Source organism: Sphaerodactylus townsendi, linkage group LG08, assembly GCF_021028975.2.
Source record: "Sphaerodactylus townsendi isolate TG3544 linkage group LG08, MPM_Stown_v2.3, whole genome shotgun sequence".
Lineage (NCBI taxonomy): Eukaryota > Metazoa > Chordata > Lepidosauria > Squamata > Sphaerodactylidae > Sphaerodactylus > Sphaerodactylus townsendi.
In genome coordinates this window covers 77,122,617-77,143,561 of record NC_059432.1, presented here as the reverse complement: position 1 = coordinate 77,143,561, position 20,945 = coordinate 77,122,617, and the positions used below count along the sequence as shown (strand labels likewise).

At 40.5% G+C, this 20,945-nt stretch overlaps 1 protein-coding gene across 2 annotated transcripts in view; it reads right to left on the bottom strand.

Annotated features, from left to right (window-relative positions):
* Positions 1–8,673: 8,673 nt before the first annotated feature.
* The window catches only part of PXYLP1 (2-phosphoxylose phosphatase 1), a 74,969-nt gene continuing 62,697 nt past the window's right edge, over positions 8,674–20,945 (bottom strand). For both annotated transcript variants that reach the window (XM_048506484.1, XM_048506485.1), the window contains 2 exons: positions 14,161–14,303; positions 8,674–11,120 (listed from right to left, as the gene is read on the bottom strand). In XM_048506484.1, coding sequence (XP_048362441.1) covers positions 10,189–11,120; positions 14,161–14,303 — 1,075 coding nt within the window. In that variant the 3' untranslated portion in view covers positions 8,674–10,188. The remainder of the gene's footprint in view (positions 11,121–14,160; positions 14,304–20,945) is intronic.

The window sequence follows — 20,945 nt, the reverse complement described above, 5'->3', positions numbered from 1 at the left end:
CTGGTCCAGAATGCGGCGGCATGGCTGTTGGTGGGTGGCTCCTTTCGAGAGCATATCACCCCCATGTTGCGTCATCTACACTGGCTTCCAGTGGAATTCTGGATCACTTTCAAGGTGCTGGTGTTAACCTTTAAGGCTCTTCGTGGCTTGGGACCCTCATATCTTCGCGACCGTCTCACCCCATATGTCCCAGGTAGGCCTCTCTGATCAGCTGAGGCCAATCTACTGGTGGTCCCCGGTCCTTCAATGATGCGGCTGGCCTCTACCTGGGCCAGGGCATTTACGGCACTGGTCCCTGCCTGGTGGAACACCCTTCCATCAGATGTACGGGCCCTGTGGGACCTTGGTGAGTTCCGCAGGGCCTGTAAAACGGTTCTGTTCCACCGGGCTTTTGCCAAGGCCGGCCGCGGATTCCCCCTCCAGGATGCCCCTGTGTTGCGTGCTGTTCCGCTCTTGGCACGCCCAATATAATATCTAAAGTGCACTGCTGCCCTGCCTAGCCTTAGGATTGGGCGTCACACTTTTATAATGTATTTTATAATGCTGTCTGATGCTGCTAGGTTTTAAGAAATCTGTAAATTGTTTTAACTTATTGAATGTATTTTATGGTGTGTAATGTAATGGCCTATTGTGTATAATATTGTTTTGGCCTTCTGTACACCGCCCAGAGCCCTTTGGGGGTGGGCGGTTTAAAATCTAAGATATAAATAAATAAATAAAATATCATAAACAAATTATTTAATAAGTTAAAAAATCAGGTTGAGGAAATGATAGAACCTTATTAGTAATTGATAAGCTCTGGCAATTGGTGGAATGTGGTAATTATTAAGTGGAATATATAAGAAAATTAAAATGCATTTCAAAAGTAAAGCAGAAAGAGGGGAGATAAACAGTGGCTAAGATAGGCATATACATAAGATGAGAAAACCAGACCTGGAATGGATGAACTAATTAACAGAATATTCAACCTTGGCAACTGTTGTCATTGTACAGTCACATGGATCCATTCCAATTTTGGATGAACAAGCTAACACAATATTCAACCATGGCAAAATTGACATTTTTGGTACACAGATCTTTCACCAAGTATGAAAGAGAAGATGGAAATTTTTTTTTTGAATTCTATAAACCAATGACTAGGATAATTAAAGACAGTAAGAATTATATAGATAAGGATAAACTATTAAACCTGAATTTTAAAATTTGTTGAGCCTTAAATATTACAAATTGAATTACAAAAAGAAATGACAATTGGAAACAGGGGTACCTATCACCAGCAGTATCACAAAGAAGAATGCTACAGTTATTTGTCTTTCAATGGTTAATGAAACCCTGTGCTTCTTTAGCAACAACCCATTTCCATTTGCTCTGAAATACAAAAACTATGGTCCTGTTGTAGGCACCTTATTCTCACAAGACTGGCACTGCTTTCTGTTGTGCCAGGACAAAAAGGAGGAGATGGGAGCAGAAAACACAATGATGAAGAACTAATTTATTTTCACCCTAGTTCATAGGAAAAAAATTTCTAGAGAGAAAGAGAGTGACCCTTCCTTTCCCAGGAATTGCTTTCTGCAAAAGTTGAAGAAGAATGAGTGGGATACACTGCTCTGAACAGGCAATTTTCACTCACTGCTCCAGAATAGGTGGGGCAGGTGCCAAACACCTTTCTAAGATTGAAGGTTCCAAATGGTACTTTGTGCAGTTCTATTTCCCATCCATGTGACTGTACAGAGATCACAAAGGTCTCTGTAGAGAGAGAGACTGGCTCCTTTAAAGGGTTTAGCTGTCCCTTTCCTTATTCCTTAAAATGCAGAATATGTAAAATGTTGTTTCTATAAAGATACCTTCGACCTCCTTAAGAAATAATATATAGAAATGGCCACATGGATTTCAAGTAGAAATAATTTGGAGGAAATATGGAAACACTTCATATACTGGAGCATCTCTTGAAGGTAATATAGGGCAGATGAAGGCAGAAAAATATACAAAAGAGATGGTCCCTTTGCTGTAATAGTTGATAATTCTGCTTGCGCAAATTCTCTATACATCTTCCCTTCACTCCGAAGAGCTATCTGTGCACACATTTGGGTACATATGAACTCTGGCTTGGAGTACTAGTTCTTCAGCATGATTTTTATTGGTTTGGGTTTGGGTACATATTTTGCCCACATTTGGGGCTGCATCTTTGTAATTCTTCACACAGGACAATACAAAAAAGCCTTGTTTGATTTATAGTTCAATTTCCTTTTATCCTCCCAGAGTTGTTCCAGGAAAAGAAAGAAAACAAGTGATTAACACATGTTTACATCAAGGACAACTACTCAAAACAGACTGCTTATCAAATTAGTGTATTCCCTTTTCATGTTTGCAAATTATCCATAAGGAGCCTTTGACTTTAATAGGTTTGTTTATTTGCAAATATTTAGTGTGACAGATGTTAGCCCAAGGCTTCAATGAACACTGCTCATTGTTGTTCTTGCACTGAGTTGACTGTTTTCAATTGGCATTTATTGTCAACTAACTCACATGACAAGAGACAAGCATCACTTGAGAGCCACTGGATCTCTGCCCAAGTAACAGTTTGAAAAGCATTGCTTTGGGCAGACTTTACTCAACAATAGTTGGGCAGAAGAAACTGATAAATACAGCTGATATGACCTGTTAGAAATATAGCTGATGCAAATCTTTGTGTTCAAGTAATTTGGCCAGTTTAGATAAGTCTGTCAAGGTGGAGCAGGTCATCACCAGTATACAATAAGGGCAGGATAATGTAAATGTCTCATTTGTGACAAATGTGTGTCAGTTATACAATTACCCATGAGGGATATTTCATTTTTTCCCCATCTAGTTCCTCTTTCCCATCCCCGAAAGCCCCTTTTAGCCTCTCCTACTTCTTTGCTTCCTTCTTTCCTTCCCACCCACCAGTCAACCTACAGGGGGGAGCTGCGACCTCACCTGTTGAGTATTATTAACAACTCCCTTGAGCAAGGAGTTTTTCCAGGTGGGTTGAAGGAGGCGGTGGTCTGCCCACTCCTGAAAAGACCATCCTTAGATCCTGGAGATCTGGCCAATTACCGCCCAGTCTCGAATCTTTCGTTTCTGGGGAAGGTAATTGAGAGAGTGGTGTTGGAGCAGCTTCAGGCCTTTCTGGAGGACACATCAGCACTCGATCCCTTCCAGTCCGGCTTCCGTGCTGGGCATGGGACGGAGACCGTCCTTGTTGCCATCACAGATATGCTCCGCATGCATTTTAATCGAGGCGGATCGGCGCTGCTGTTGTTGCTCGATCTTACCGCAGCGTTTGATGTGGTTGACCATGACATTTTGACCCACCACCTGGCTGTGGGGTACAGGGTACTGTCCTTCAGTGGATTGCCTCATTTCTCCGTGATGGGGTCAGCAGGTGTGGTGCGGGGACCAGGCCTCCCAGCGGTGCCCACTCTATTATGGTGTGCCCCAAGGGGCCTTATTATCCCCGCTCTTATTTAATATCTACATGCGACCCCTTGCTTAGCTGGTGCGGAGCTTTGGGCTGGTCTGTCACCAGTATGCTGATAACACCCAGCTCATTCTGTTGATGGAGGGGGGGACAGCCTCTGCCCCTGCGGCTCTACAGCATTGTTTGGAGGCGGTTGCTGGTTGGTTGAAGCAGAGCAGGTTAAAACTTAATCCATCGAAGACGGAGGTCCTTTGGCAGGGAATCACGGCAGGGAGATTAGGGATTTCCAGCCACCAGTGCTGGAAGGGGTCTCATTGGCCCCGACCTCTTTGGCTTTTAGCCTCGGGGTCCACCTGGATTCTTCATTATCTATGGAAAGACAGGTTGCTTGTGTTACCCGAACAGCTTTTTTCCATCTTTGCCAAGCGTGGCGGCTGGCCCCCTATCTCTTCCAGGTCGACCTGGCCACAGTGATCCATGCCACGGTCACCTCCAGGCTGGACTACTGCAACTCGCTCTACGCGGGCCTTCCCTTGTGACTGATCCGGAAGTTAAAGCTGGTCCAGAATGCAGCAGCCTGGCTTTTGACAGGTGGTTCTTTTAGAGATCATATTACCCCTGAGCTGTACCGTCTGCACTGGCTCCCAGTGGAATTCTGGATAGTCTTCAAGGTGTTGGTGTTAACCTTTAAGGCCTTCAGCGGCTTGGGGCCTTCACACCTGCGAGACCGTCTAACCCCATGTCCCAAATAGGCCTCTGTGTTCTGCAGAGGCCAATTTGCTGGTAGTCCCCTGCCCCTCGTCGATACGGCTGGCCTCTACCCTCCTGGTGGAATGCTTTACCATCTGCTGTCCGGGCCCTGCGGGACCTTGGTGAGTTCCGCAGGGCCTGTAAGACCGAGTTATACAACTGGGCCTTTGGGGATGCCAACCGCAGACTGCCTGCCCCCTCTGTAACCCCCACGACAGTTTTGCCATCTTCAGCATTGCCTGATTGCTGATACCATCCATTTTTGGGCAATGCTGGCCCTCCTGGCCTTTGGGTTGGGCGCCATCTGTGCATGCATCTGGGCATGTATTTTTATTTGTAATCTCTGGAATTGCTGCTATAATGTATTTTAATGAATTTTAATGTTTTATCGTTATATTGTATTTATGAGACCTTATATTGTATTTGTTTTATGTCTCATTGTACACCACCCAGAGCCCTTGGGGGGTTGGGCGGTCTATTAAACCGAATATAATAATAATAATAATAATAATAATAATAATAATAATAATAATAATAATAATAATAATAATAATAATACTTTTATCAGTTCTGTTTTAACTGCTTGAGTTTTCCCTCCTCACAGCAGTCTCTACATGAGAAAACTATGGCCCAGTTAAGCACAGCCAGATACTAAGCTGGGTCCAAAGGCAGGACTTGCAGAAAACACCATACTTTCACCTATATCTCTCTCCCCACACTACTTCTCTCCACCTGGTAGTCCCCATATCCACAACTTGTCCTGTTTCCTTCTTCCCCTTCATCCCACATTTTAGCTGCCCCATCTTCAGCTATACTGATTTACATCATTTAGATCCCACCTTCCCTGCCCAAAGTGAGAACCCAAAACAGCAAGCACCATTCTCCTCTCCTACATTTTATCAGCACAACAACCCTGTGAAGGTTTAGTTGAGAGTGGGCTTTTGTGGCTATGTGGGAATTTAAACCTGCGTCTCCCAGGTTCTGATCTGAAATGGTATCTGCTACATCACACTGACTAATATGGAACTGCTGTTGTTGACCCGAAACAAGCATCTTAGCCTGGGTGAGTCGTACAAGTAACTTGGCAACAAGTCACCTGGTTGTTGCTGGAGGCCTTGCTGCCAATGAGTCCTTCCTCGAAGGCCAAAACAGCCCTGGAGACCTTCCTCCCATCTTTTACTGATAGAGACCAAGGTCTGAAGGCTACAATAGTTGTGGTTGTCTATCAACAGAATGGGCATTTATTTCTTAAAGTTATGCTGCTATGGTGGGGAGGATTATTAGTTTAGATTTTTCTGTAAATCTGGGGTTTTCCTCAGGATCGTCAGGAAGGTCTGTCTTGTGTGTCCATGATCCTAGTCACTAGATTTATGCATGGGGCTATGCATATATTGATCACAAGAATTTGTTGTATACATATGCAAATAGCACATGGAATCACTAGTTCACATAGTCCTGTTTCTAAAACACTCATAGGGATCACTGCATGTCTGAATCATTGATAAGGAAATGCTATCAAAAGTACCTAGTCCTTCCAAAATTTCCTTCACCAAGGCAGCTGCGCTACACACCCTCCTTTCATTCTTTACAATTCTTATTCCTAACAGTGTAGCTATTTTTCAGCATTACTGCTCACAAAGAGTACTTCAGTTGTATTATAAGTTATTAATAAGAACATATTTAGAAATGTCAATAAAACTGAAGCATTCCCAAATACCCAGCTTCTGGGAGTTTCCAGACTTTTATAGAAAGGCTATAACTAAAGGTTAATAATAGCAAGGTTAATAATTGCAAAAAACTATTTTTTTTCCTCCTGTCCCTGAAAAGTAGAATGTTGATCCACAAAAAGACTAAATAGACAACCTGGTGCCACTTTGAAACCTTTTCCATTTGTTTTTATGTCATATTGTAATACAATAGTAATTTGTAATACATAATTCACAACACATTTATATTAAACATGAATGCACTCTGGGGCAAATGTTATTCAGAACTGGGCTTTGTAGTTTGAATCATGAAACTCTGATTATCTGAATGAATCTATTAAAGGAACCTAGCTGTGCAGTGACAACTCGTTTAGAAAGGTGTAACTCTGCCTAGGACTGTCCTGTTGGTCGCTTATTTTCCAGTTTTCTCTTGGCAGCTTGGGGCGGGGGAGGGACTTTTTCATACAATCGTTGTGCTATGTTTGGCCGCTAGAGGTAAGTCTAAGTCTTCTCTTTGCAGAAACGGTGCCATTTAGAAAACAGAATAACACAGAGTGCCACGGTGTGGCAGTGTGGGTTGCATTCTTGCAGAGATTATGTATATTCTAAAATCTTAATCTTAGTAGAGAGCAGAAGCAGAACTTGAGAAAATTCAAAATGAAATGCACGTGGTAAAGAAACAAAATTACATACCTGTAGTCTTTCATTCCATCATCCCAAAAGCACGCTTGAAGAAAGGAATCATTGCTAATTGGTGAGAGTATGACAGAAGATCCAGATACCCAAATACCCTAATTTAATTCTGAATTCACTTTCAGTTGACAGCTAGTTTATACTGGGGAAAATGACTGTTACCCTCAACTTGTAATTTTATGTGCTTTGTTCTTGCACAAGAAGTCATGAACCTATCCTTCAAATGAGGCATGACCTATGTTGCATTAATGTGCAGGTTTTGACTATTCCTTCAGTATCTTCACATGAGAATAGTCCCTGTACATTCCAAGGGACCAGTCCCTTGTTTTCTGAATTGAGGAGTGTTGTATAGTTGAGGTTTCTTTATCACTTGAGGCATTGGTGTCAGTGTTCCACAAATTTATCATGGCTGTGCAACTGGTAGATATAGTTAGAGTGCCTTTTATCCTATGGATATGTGAAGTAATTTTTCTGGCAGACTACACTAAGAACTGTTTGCTGTCTAGAGCACTGCACCAGCACTGTGTTTGCTGTCTAGAGCACTGCTGTCTAGAGCACAACCTGAAAGTGTGAATAGGATCCCAACTTCCCTTCTACAGTTTTTATAGCACTGCCCACAAAGTTTTGAACTTCTGCAGTACTTGACACTTGGTTTACATGGGTGTGATGCAAAAGCCATTGTCTGAATTTTGCTAGCCTGTGACCAGTTGCATGTAGTTTGCATAATCCCTTCAGAAGACTGAATCAACAATCAGACTTAACAATCCTGATCAAATAAAGCCAACCACCCAAACTTTATTCATAAATGATGTTTATGAATAAATTAATTTTAACCCATCTTTAGATTAATTTTTTGAAGAAAACATTTTTAGTCCGATTTTGATCCCACCATTCCAGTAAGTGGGTTAGATCTACATGCATAAGGAATTGTACCATGGTGCATGACTTTCTTGAATCCTCCTCCCTACAGCCCCAAGTTCTGTTTCCCAGCAACAAAGACTTCAGGCAATCACAGGAGGGAAAGCTGAGAAACTCATGCACCACAGGCAAAAGTCCTTGAGCTCAGGGAAATGCAGTGCTGGATCTAACCCAGGATCTAGGGCTGTGTTAATTTCCCATCCTCTACTTTATTACATAGTGACTTGCCCAAGGGCACACTGTGAACTTCACATATGACGATCCAGTCTTCCAGTCCTAATTCAATACAAAATCAAATGCTCCTATTTATTCTTTTAACAATTTCCTCCCTTCAGTGTTCAAGATATAGGACCCCTACATACATAACTCTTACCTGTGTGGCAGAGGCCTTTTCTCCTTTGCCTGTGATCACTGCCATGCATCTGTAACCTGGAGCAGATGATCCAACTCAACCTGACCCTGCTGGTGGGGAGGGAGAGAAATCATGAACATATGGCCTTGCCCTTTGCCTCTGTCATTTGCCTGGTCTTTTACAGAGTACGACATCACTCTTGTACTCTGCAGATGATCAGACAATTGCACTGAGGCAGAGAGCAGGGCTAAGGAATTATGCCTCCTCTCTCTCCTGGAGTGATGAGTCAACATGTAAAGGGTGGGGGGTCATTACTACCAGGCGACAAGAATCCAAGTACAAATACACTATGAGAGTGATACTCTGGTTTCTCTTCAGATGGTATACATCTTTTTGTCTTTTACTATCCAGGTGCACACTGTAAAGAGACCTGTATAATCCTACCATGAAGACTGTGATTACCTAGCTTTATTTTTGGACCCAGAGCATAAATACTTACACATGGCTGGGGTCCCTGAAGCATTTTCTGCAAAAGAATTCTCATTAAAGTCCTTCTGAAAACTGTGAGGCTGCTCCAGAAATTACTTCAGTGTAAATGGTTTAAGACTGCAGCCCTATCCTGATACAATATCAAGCTTTTAATATTCTTGCAACACATCCTGCATCCCTACTGAAAAACCAATTAAGTTGCAAAGTCAACAATCGTTAGAACAACAGACACATAAAACAATCAGTACTGCAAAGATCAATTTTACAAGCTCTGTTCTGAATACTACATACAGAAAGATAAGGTTTCATGAACAACTACCACCAAGAATTCTTTCAAATTTTATTTATAGCGACATTCAAATGCACCATTTCAAAGGCGTCTAACATGCCAATAAAGTCAGAATCACAAATTAAATTACAGCTCCTTTGAATTTCTATTACTGTTTCAACACATACCCCACACTAAATTAGGGCTTCTAGCATATTAAAAACTCCAAGATTATAAAATTTAGCATTCCACAAATAAAGAAAAGGTTTTTCAAGTTGACTAAAAAAAATCCCATATGACACAAATGTTTAAAAATGGGGTTGTGACATCTTAATAGTTTATCAAGATAAGACTGTTCATGACAATTTATTCATAAATCTGTTTACTGCGATTAAAGGACAATGTTTGAAAACAGCTTTTGAAGTCCCTTTTACAAAGAAGGTAAAAAACAGTTTCATACAATAAAAAAACAAGACCAAGCTTATAAAATGTCTTCCTAGTCTATAAAAGTACTAAATGAACTACAAAATCAAGCATTAAGTCAAATTCTTTTTTGGCTACATGCAGCCATTACAACCAACTGCTAAACACACTGCTTTTCATCACAGCACATTGATTTTAACGTATAAGTAAACAAAGATTCTAAAAGTAATGTATTAAAAGTCTGATGTAAAGTTTTCCATTTCCCATATAATGACTCTGAATGTAGTTGTTCCTTTTCCAGCATCTGGCACAAAAATTTGTCATTTGTATTCAAAGTACACATAAAGTGCTAAAAGTGCAAAGAACAGAACTTCTATTTCCACCTGTCCTGGGGGTTTACTATGTGTGTGATATGGTACAGTTTGGTCCCTGCCAACCTGGGGGAACAGGCTGCACTGCTTTTAAATTGCTTCCCACATGGATCAGCCTGTACTGATTATGCACAAGTTTCGTTCAATTATGATGGTCCCTCACAGAAAGTCACAGCATGTTGGAGAGTAGGCTTCCCTTAATATGCAACCCATCTACATAAAAAAATCACTGGTAAACATTACAGCTCTCACATCATTCTCACTGTATAGTAATACTTCTCAGTAGAAATCATGTTGTCAACATGGGGCCTCCATTATATTTTCCTCATAGTAGTTATAGGTGATATGCTACAGAGCTGTATGTGCAAACAAATCTATACATTTGTATTCATGTATCTCCAAAAATGTATGCCCTATGACTTCACAGGATTCCAACTTCAGGAATACTTTAGTTTTATAAAAATGGAGAAATACTTGTTTATTATTCCAGGTATTTGAGCATTTTCTGTTTGTTCCACCTTTGAAGCAGAATATAAAGGAATCACACTTAGTTCTTCAAGCAATATCCATATTACAGCAGCTTGCAGACAAATCAAGTTGACCAGAAAGCACACAGATCTTGTGATGGGCATTCGACATTTGTTTTTTCTACTTTAAATCACTGAGTTTGGCAAAACTAAAACCATTTCAAGCTTTCTTCATTTGCACTTAGGCACACAAGGATCTGACAGTATCAATTCCTCAGAGACAAACTTTCTGACATGACAAAATGTCCTCTTTTAGAAGAGTCTCCTGCGACACGCATCATAATAATTGGTGGTGTTAAAAGGTGAGAACATGTCCTGCTTAACAAAGTGAACAAATTTCTCTAAAGGGCACATTGGCATGTTATAACGCTGGTTATAATCCCGGCAGAAGGAAGTCTGAGATGAGACATCAACACCATTATAAAGGATACGAATGAAGTGTTCTTTGTTCTTTTTCCCATCTTTCCACAGCTCAAAGACTAATCTAGCTGCAAATCTTGGAAACCTGGCCTCAGTAATGCCTAAAGCACTAAGGACAGGTGACAAGGTAACATCATGAGCAGAGTACAGTACAAATAATTCTCCCCCCTTGCCTTCTGCAATACGCTGCATACGATTCACAGTCTGGTTAAGAAGAGGATGAGTTGCCAGTAGTGCATACAAATAATAATATTTCTTCTCCTGCCTGTCTTTTTCATCTTCAAGTTGATGCATTTTAATTACTTTAAAGTGCTCCATGGTAATGCAGCCATTCTTAGTACATGGGAAGCTGACATTATGGCAAAAATGGCACAACAGAGAATCTATAGGGTTGGAAGCCCTCAGTTGTTTTGTGGGGATACCAAGTATTTTTGCCATATCTGCGTATGTTTTTTCCAAGAGGATGTTTGTCACGCGTAGACTATACTGTCGACGTTGATCCTCTCCGAGATAGTGGTTTCTTATTGGGCAAACACAGCTTCCAGAACAATAAATGGCACTCCACTGGTGCCTAAAATTAATTTTATTCCCATCAAAATCTGGCAGGAAGGCATACAATAATGCCAGTCCACTCTGCAGTGTTCGACTCTTTCCTGTGGTTTCCAAATATAAGTGTTTTGCTGACCAGTCACTTGGTAACAAATTATGCTTCTTTATATAAATATCCTGTAGTAGTCGTCCATTTTGCAAATGCTGTACAACCCCTTTATAAAAAAAGATAAAAAAGAATTCTGTCACAATCATGCTTAATAGAGGGACTCCAACTCTAATGGCAGTTGTTTTCACTTTTTAGCTAAAAACAATTCTCAAAATGGATCACAGGAGTTTTTAAATAATAAACATAAATGCTATCAAATAAAACGTTCAACTGAGAAAGTGTACGCCGTGGTGTTTCATACCTTCATTCTGCTGCTCCTGTCAAAACCAACTGGAAGCTTGGAGGCGTGTTTCTCAGCTATTGAAGAAGAAGAAGAAGAAGAAGAAGAAGAAGAAGAAGAAGAAGAAGAAGAAGAAGAAGAAGAAGAAGAAGAAGAAGAAGAAGAAGAAGAAGAAGAAGAAGAAGAAGAAGAAGAAGAAGAAGGAAGAAGAAGAAGAAGAAGAAGAAGAAGAAGAAGAAGAAGAAGAAGAAGAAGAAGAAGAAGAAGAAGAAGAAGAAGAAGAAGAAGAAGACGAGGAGGAGGAGGAGGAGGAGGAGGAGTTTGGATTTCTCTCCTGTAGGCGACTTAAAGAGGCTTACCATCTCCTTGCCCTTCCCCCCTCACAACAAACACCCTGTGAGGTGAGCGGGTCTGAGAGAGCTTCGAGATGCAGTGACTAGCCCAAGGTCACCCAGCTGGCGTGTGTGGGAGTGCACAGGCTAATTTAAATTCCCCAGATAAGCCTCCACAGCTCAGGCAACAGAGCGGGGAATCAAACCCGGTTTCTCCAGATTAGAATGCACCTCCTTTTAACCACTACGCCACTGCTGCTTTAAGGGTGTTAAGTACTTAGCATTTTAAAAAAGCAGATTTTTGGATCTATTTAGCTAGGATCCAGAAAGATAGTATAACAAAGGGGAATATTACCAAGTACATACTACTGAAACCTAAATTTAGAATTTAGCACTCTGTGTTGCTTACTATGATGGCAGAAAGACAACAGCTGGTTCAATAACTTTTAATGATGAACAGTTTATGAGAATGGTACTTTAAGAGGTACTAAATGCAAAATAAAGCGAAATCTGTTTTCCAAAGCTCATCAGCTTTCAGATACCATAGATCAACTTTCTAAGAAGCAATTCTGTGTAGCCCAGAGACTCAGAGGAATTATCTATTCAAATTCTGACTGGAAATTACATGTCTTCAGTCCCAACAATACATTTTATAATGATAGATCAGGCTTTGGGGTGGGGTGTTGACTCAAGTGCCCATCTATATTTCACAGATTACTCAGAAACCATAAGCAAATTTTTCTTAGGGGCTGGTACTGATGAAGAATTATGAAATCAAGTTTATCTCAGAGCTTCCATCCATTGTGGCTGTTAAAAGGTTATCTGGCTTACAGAACAGGTTACATTTGGGGTTTACTGTCTGAAGTCTATGCTAACAGAATGTCTGAATTTTTACTAAACATTCAATTACACATTCATTTCAATGGTATACCTAAGGAGATAAGCTTTAAGACTATAAGATGTCAAGAAACAACCAAAAAGGTTTAGCCAGCTGAAATGAAAAGCTGGGCCTTCTACAACAAATGGCTGTAAGTGCTGGCTAGATATTTTGTATGGCTTCGTGTTGTGAGCATTTCAATAAATCCACAGTCACAGCTGTGTATCTGGGCTTCCTTCTGTAAAGTCCTGAAACTGAACAGGCTTATCAGGTCATGAATGAAAACAGTATAAGAACAATTTAGAGGACTTCAAGTCATTTAAATTATTTTCTGCACAGATGAGTCATCATATCAAAAATTCTCCTGGTGGCTTGCAAAAATACATGCACAAAATGAAATTAATCTAAATTAACTTAAGTATCATACTGAAGAAGTTTATGGGGTCTTCAGGAAAATGGAAATAAATCTGGGTTTAGAATATGTACAAAATTAAGTTTGGGATTGATCTGAAAACCCGAGATGCAACGATTTTGCCAAAGCTAAGTAGATTCGATTCCAGTCAATGGGTGGGTGGGAGACTACTTAGGCATCATACACATCGCCTTGATTCTATGGAAGGAAGTAGCAAACTGGTAAGACATTCTGCCATACAACTTGCCCATATATAGTGTTATGGTAAGAGCAATAAAGAGGTGACCATAGACACCCCATAAAAAAAAGCCCATAAAAATATAGCTATATGTACAAAATAATGACCAAAGCAGCACATGCAACAATAGCTTTAGGCTGAAAAGAAAAGAAAAAATGGACAATCCAGAAATGGTTGGATTACATCTGGGAACAAGTGACACTGGACATTTTCTACATAATAACAAAGAATAAACTGTGGCAAGATAAACAGAGCGAAATCTTAAAGATATGGACCATATATGAGGACTGGATGAAAGAAGCTGGAGTCAATGAGGAGAAATGGGAGAAAAGATTACAAAGAATGAACTTACTGCTGTTTGTTTGACAAAAATATGAAAAATATAGGGGGGAGGGGAAAAAGGGGAAAATGTATTGTTTGAAAACAAATGAAGAAAAGCATTAATATAAATGTAATATTCAAATGATACAATAATTTTTTTAAAAAAAAAACCATAGACAGCCCAGCAGTGTATTAATTTGGGCATAAAACTCTCCATAGAAGTGGTGAGGACAATCCCACTCTGCATTCGAAGTGAATTTTCTAACGTTGGTTATTGCTGATCAATCATAAGATATAGTACTATACTATAAGCTTGTAGTTCATTCCTCAGTTTCTTTCAAGGGACGATTGATCTGTTTCAAAAAATGATGGGTGGGGGGACTGAGAAGAAAGAAATGTATTTTTCAAATGGCCATTCACCAGGTTTGTAGGATTATGCAGTTAAAAAACAGAGAGAACTTGCGACAAAAACATAGTGATTTATGGCACTGGTATTATAACTGTGTTTTATTACGATGATTTAGAAAATATATATGCTATCTCTCCAGAAACTTGTCCAAGGTAGCTCTTTTGGAATCTACCAACATGTCCTCTAGCATAGTAGTTGCAGTTAAGAGAGAAGCAAAGAACACTTTGGTAAACTGATTTTTACCAGTGGTGGAAATAAAACAGCTGTATACACTCACCTGTCTGTGTCAGCTCTCCCATTTCACATAGTAAATGGCTGGGGTAATGAGGCATGCTGCTCAGAGTGCTATCCATTTTGGCTTCTGATCCGAGTTTAGACATATGGCCAATAAAAGCTTCCAGCTGAGAGTGGGAAGGCTTTCTAAAGAGATAAACCAAACACAAGACCTCTTAAGTGCGTGAAAAAAGCTCTAACTTTAAAATGCTCTAATTATGTCATCTCACATAATTTCATGATGAAGGGGTTCTTCGCACTGGGGAGAATCTACTTTTAAAGAAATGAAATATGTAGCCATGCAGATGGCCACCAATGCCTGAAAGAGTAAGGGGCATGTGAGGGAAATTGAGGCTGTGATCCTACCATAAGAGCAGATGGGGACATTGGAAATTGAATTCAGGAAACTGAATGGATTTTTCCCACAACAGCCAGCTGCAGCTTAGGAAGAGTATTTAAAGCATAAGCAAGTGATGAGGGGGACAAGATTAAATACAGTTTTCCCCAGCAACCCTTATGGGATCATCTGAGCAGCTGCCCGATGCTGCAAATTAGCAATTAAAAAAATCATGCAAGTCTCAATACCCATGTTTTTCATGCCAAGTCTGGTTTGGCATGGAAATTCTTACGCCAAAGACCTGGGATAGGAAGCACAGGACACTCAAACCTTTCTGCATGTGTATGTAACTGACAAATTTGTACTGAATGTGGTATCCTAATTCTGTCAAATTACATCTTCGGAGTGCACAGAAAGTGTTCACTGTACTACCACACAAACAGAAAAAAAATGTTTCCAGGGATTATAATTAACATACTTATCAGAAATGCTAAAACAGCCCATATGGTATAGGTTGCAAGACAACAGTTATGTTTTAGGCATGACAAAATGCCTCCAACATCAGACAAAAATAGCAAAATCAAGATAATGTTTTTGCACTGTTCTTATTCACTCCCTCCAAAAGTTGAAGGGGCAAAATATTAAGGAACTTATAACAAGATTTAACTCTACCACAGATTATTTATCAGTACAATTTAGTGCAGGGTTCCCCAACATGGTACCTGTGGACACCATGGCGTCCACCAACACCTTTCCTGCCACTGGTCAAGTATTTTTACAAAGTGGTAAGGGCCAGGTGCAACCTTTGCCCAGGAAGGTTTCTGACTGGCCATCTAAGATTTGATTGGCTATGCACCACAGCACAAGAATCTTCACAATGTGACTGAAGGTTATCTGCAGCAGCTATTTTGTGGCAGCTGTTTTGTGGTTGTGCTCACTATGCTGTGTTCGAATCCCAAAGGTGTCGACAGGCTAAAACCTTGGACATCCCAATCTAATTTATTACAAAACAAACCAACACAATCAACTCCACAACCATCATTCTTACCCATGGAAAAAGTAATAATGAAGCAACAACTGACAGGTTTTGTCCTTACCATTTATCACTAATGTGATGGTGATTACTTGAAATAGACACTTTGACAGGCTTTAAGATTCCAATTCATCTTTTTGATTATTATGACCCACTGCATTGGAGCTTATACCCTACACTGGATTCATGTCATTCAAAAGATTTCATAAAAGATTTCATAATTTGAGAACAGAATTTGGAGGCAATCTTTGATTACTCAGAGATATTTGCAAAGATTACAGAACATACCGCTTTCTAACGGCCCCATTCAAAGGGGAAGGGCAAATCCCTGGCAGAGGGGCAAATTCAGCATGTGGCCGCAGCAGCTCTCCTTGGTGCTGGGACATGACGTCGAATGCAGCACCAGTATCCCTGCCACTACTGGAGTGGCAGGGGTGGGCCAGGGGAAGAGCCAATATTATCCAGCTTTCTCCAGGGCACTTGATGCCCTATGCTGGTCATTAGGAATTCAGATTTACAACACCAAAATAGGAAGCATAAGTCTATGAAGCTCAATGGGGGCTTCTCAGAGGCGGGGAGGCCTTTTCACTTTTTGAGCCTCCCCAAGCTGCTGGGAAGCCAGGGGAGCACAGCTGAGGGGCTGCAGCTAGCCACCTGGCCTATTGGATGGGCTGCTACTACCCTTACAGTTGAAAGTATTAGACGGGGGAAAGAATAGAGGTCTATTCTTATTCACTAAATTATTCTTATTCACTAAATTATTCTTATTCACTAAATTACTGTGTACTAGTAATTGCATGAAAACATTTCCAGAGTCTATAAATTTGAGCTAGCATGGTGATGCCAGTACAACCATTTGTTGTTTTTTGTTAGGGAGGTTGGAATTCCAAGTGATGTATTTATTTATTTATTTGTTATTTATAGTCTGCCTGTCTCATTGGGATTAGAGGCAAATTACACAGATTAAGTCAGTACCATCAACAGAATGGGGCATCCAATAAGCAATGCAGTAGGACTATTGAAATCTGAAACCAACCACAAATATAAAACAGAGCTAAAGTGAAGCATAAGTATTAAATGATCCAAAATCACATAGTAGGCTCCTATCTACAACAACAGACAGTACAAACTATACAGAGAAGCAGAAGTGGAAGAGTTTGGATTTATACTCCACTTTTCTCGACCGTAAGGAGTCTCAAAGCGGCTTACAAACTCCTTCTCTTTCTCTCCCCACAACAGACACCTTGTGAGGAAGGTGGGACTGAAAGAGTTATGAGAGAACTGTGACTAGCCCAAGATCATGCAGAAGGCTTCATGTGTAGGAGAGGGAAATAAATCCAGTTCACGATATTAGAGCTTGCCACTTATGGGAAGGAGTAGAGAATCAAACCTGGTTCTCCAGATTAGAGTCCACGTGCTCTTAACCACTATACCATGTTGGCATATTGCTACTGATCACAGACCCTAACACTTTAGCCAAGAATATAGTTGTATTACCTACATTAAAAAGTCCTGTTGATTATTTAGTTTTGCAAAGAAAGAAAGCCAGAACAATAGAAACCTTCCTGACCTTCTCAGACAGGCTATTCCATTCGTGGGAACAATAACATAGAATGCACATGTACAGGCAGCTGTTCATTTTGCCCATTTGCAGGCTGGCACTTGCAGAAGGTCCTACTCAGGTAGAGCAGGTGGCCCTGCAAATATGAAGGGACAAGTGGTCCTGCAGATATGAAGGTCAAAGCAGTGACTGTAGAATGGAAATTATATGCATGTCCCCCCTCCCGTCTCCTGATAATATCCTAGCTGCAGCATTCTGTACCAACTGGAATCTTCTGAGTTGACTTCGATGAGAGAACATTGTAGAGTGCATTACAGTAGTCTACTCTTGTTATTATCATTACATGGATCCAGGTAGCCAGATCAGCTGTATCAAACTAAGAGGCCATCTTCCAAGCTAAAGTTAGACTGAACTGGAAGAATTTTTTCCCTTTGGCAGCTGCATTAGCTTGCTTCTCCAGTAGTAGTGGTGGATCCAGTACATTCCCAATTAACTTAGGCAGTAAGAGTTAGCTGAATCTCATCAAAAGCCTACTTCAAAATCTCTACTTTCCAAACCAGCATTATCTGTGTTTTTCCTGGGTTTAGTTTTAGTTCTGTTCACTCTTAGCCATTTAATCACAGGAGTCAGGAAGTGATTCAGCATTTGTACCCCATTTGGATAAAGAAGTATAAAGATGGATATTGTCACCAGATCAGTGACAACCAACCTCCAAACTATGAATGATTTGATCTAAGGGCATTACACCGAGATTGAGAAGGATGAAGGATAGGATTGAGCCCTGTGAAACTCCACAGGATAGGACCTACACTGGTGATAACTGGTCTCCAACATCAACCACCCTTTGAGTCCAATCCACAAGGAATTATTTGAACCAGTTCAATGCACATCCTCTACTATCTATTTCTTCCTCCAAGAGCCACAAGATGGCATGGTCTACTGGATCAAAGGATGCAGATAAATCTGGTAGGAACAACACAGAAGGATGGCCTTTGTTTACATTCAGACAGAGGTAATCAGTTAGCGCCAGCAGGGCTGTCTCTGTTCCACAGAACAGCCTCAATCCAGAATGAAAAGGATCCAGAGCAGATGAGTTGTTTCAGAAAGATCTGGAGTTGGTCCACTACTGCTCTCTCAGTCACTTTGCCTAGCCCTAGACCAGGGATAGGGAACCTGCGGCTCTCCAGATGTTCAGGAACTACAATTCCCATCAGCCTCTGTCAGCATGGCCAATTGGCCAATTGGCCATGCTGACAGAGGCTGATGGGAATTGTAGTTCCTGAACATCTGGAGAGCCGCAGGTTCCCTACCCCTGCCCTAGACAGTAGTAGCAGGAAAGATTTAATTTTCTCTCCACCTATGGTTTTCCACTCAAAACTGTCATTTCCCTCAAGGTGTTTTTTCTTACCGGTAGGATTCCAGATCCACATTTATCCTTATAAACATATACCTGGAATTGGGTGGTTAGGCTGGGAAGTGTAGTGAATATAAAAAGAACACGCTGCAGTTTCCGCACTCTTCGGTGGCAGCCTGTTCCATCAGCTTTTCTTGATGGTCCACAGACCATTGTTACACATTTGTATATAATTTTCCCTAATTTTCCCCATTTCAAGATGCTACCTGACCCTTCCAATGCAGATCAATGCCTACAACTATTCCTTTCAGTTCTTTTTCCACTGAAATCTGAAGCATACTGTGCAAAAATCTTAACAATGTTTTAAATAGTGCAGTCACTCAGTTACACCCATAAGTAGTGACATATACAACTGGGAACGTTTATTTTGAAAGCTCAATATCTAGAGTGGTAGACTGTCAAACCACGTTCAGGCAAGGGAAGCATGGAAACACATTTATGAAAAATGTGCATTTTAAAAAGGCTAGATAAGAAATTATTGGCACCTTTAAAGGAAGGTGTCCAGCACACCAGTATTCTTCTGACTGCTCTACAAAAACTAACTATTTATAAGTGGGGGAAGGTGCAAAAAAAAGGCTGAAAGGCAAGTTGTATTTTAGACTCTGCCTGGCCATTTATTTTTCTTAAGGATTTTTTTAAAAAAATTCAGATTAGCAATCTTGCTGTTGAATTGGCCATTTACAGATGCTGCAGGAGACTGAGTATCCAGGCAACACTGTGAAGGCTGCTGGGACTGAGCAGAATGAAAGAAATTACTCTGCATAGTTTGAACGATTAAGCCCGCAGAGAGATTCTTCAAATTTAATACCCACAAAATCATAGAAGAATAAAAATGCAAGCTATCTGTCATGCACTCTGACCCCTCCCTTCTGATAATTCCAAAATTTGGGGATGGTTCTTTTTTCATGTTTAAAATATTGGGGTTTTTAAAATCTCAATAATAAATAGCATAAAGTTCATTAGTTGCACAGACTATAATTGCCTTTCTTAAAACTGTATATGTACTGTTACTTTCAGTTGGTTTGTTTGCCTTTTTATTTTACAGCATTTCCAATGTACTGCACATTGAAGCTGATGAAACAGAGGTGCAAAACCTCCATTAGAATCCTCTACCAACTAGAGCCAAGAGGTCTATTTGAGAGCAAATTGCTAGGAGGCGGCAGTTGTATCGTCAATTTCTTTTGAGTATTACTGCCTGCTTTTCATGCACTCAGTGAAGCATAAAAGAATATCAAAGTCCAAACAAAACCATTTTTGTCACATGACTTAATCTACCTTCCTAAATGTTACATGCCTGAACTATATCACTATTTTCCATAGCAGGAAGCCTATCCTGTGTGTCAAAATGAAAACTGTCAATGATTTAAAGGACTGTGCTCTTTGTAGTCTTAAGGTGTAAGATTTAAGATTAAGAAATGTCATAAAAACTGTTCAGATTCAACTGCCTACTAACACATGAGTCTAATCCGATGACTGTTTTCCACAGAAAATTGCTAACCACGTATAAATTTCAGACTCTTGTTCAGTCTTCCATCTCCTCAGACAGAGTAAAATCTGTGAGCCAGGCTTTAGCACATTTATGTGAGCAAGTTACTTTTATGACCACTTGATCTGTTGCTGGCAACAGGTTGTCAACCACATGAGACCAATTTCAAATAAATAGTTTGGATTACTTTGATTCTTATTAGAACTCTGTGTAGGTGTTACACACAGATAGATGAAATGTGCTGGGGTCAAGGAGCGATATCATATTAATGACTTCTGCCCAAAATACACATCTGACAAAAAAATTTAAACAGAGCTTGTATATGTAACCTCTATTCAGCAATTATATTGAACACTTGTGGAGGGCAACATTACCGAAAGGGGGTGGGAAACCTCTTACACTTGCTCAAAGCTGGTCTGCCTACTACGTAGACCATGACAGGAACCCCCAGGGACATAAAAAGAGGTGGGTCAGTAGCAGAATTTTTGACACCAGCATAATTGCCCAGCCCACCTTCCCCTATCTTGGTGAAGTAGAGAGCAAGGAAGAGAAGAAGTTTACCTGCTCCACCACACCAAGCTTTACTCCCTACCTTCCGGTATTGTGCCAGCTGTCACCTCATCCACCCATGTAATTGGGTAATTACGTCAGAATCACCATATTGAAATTTGATCCAGAGTACCATGTGTTCACAGGACTTTCCTATTTCCTTTTCTGACATAACTAGCAAAAACAGAAGTTCTACAAAAAATATAAACCAGCAGTAATGTTTGAAAATCTTGTGACCATCACTGTTTACTTATATCCTATTTCCATTCTGGAACACAGAGGCTACTTTCTCAGACTTTTAGGCCCGTGGTGGTGAATCCTTGTTATGGACTACAATTCCCATCAGCCCCTGCCAGCATGACCAATTGGCCATGCTGGTAGGGGCTGATGGGAATTGTAGTCCATAACA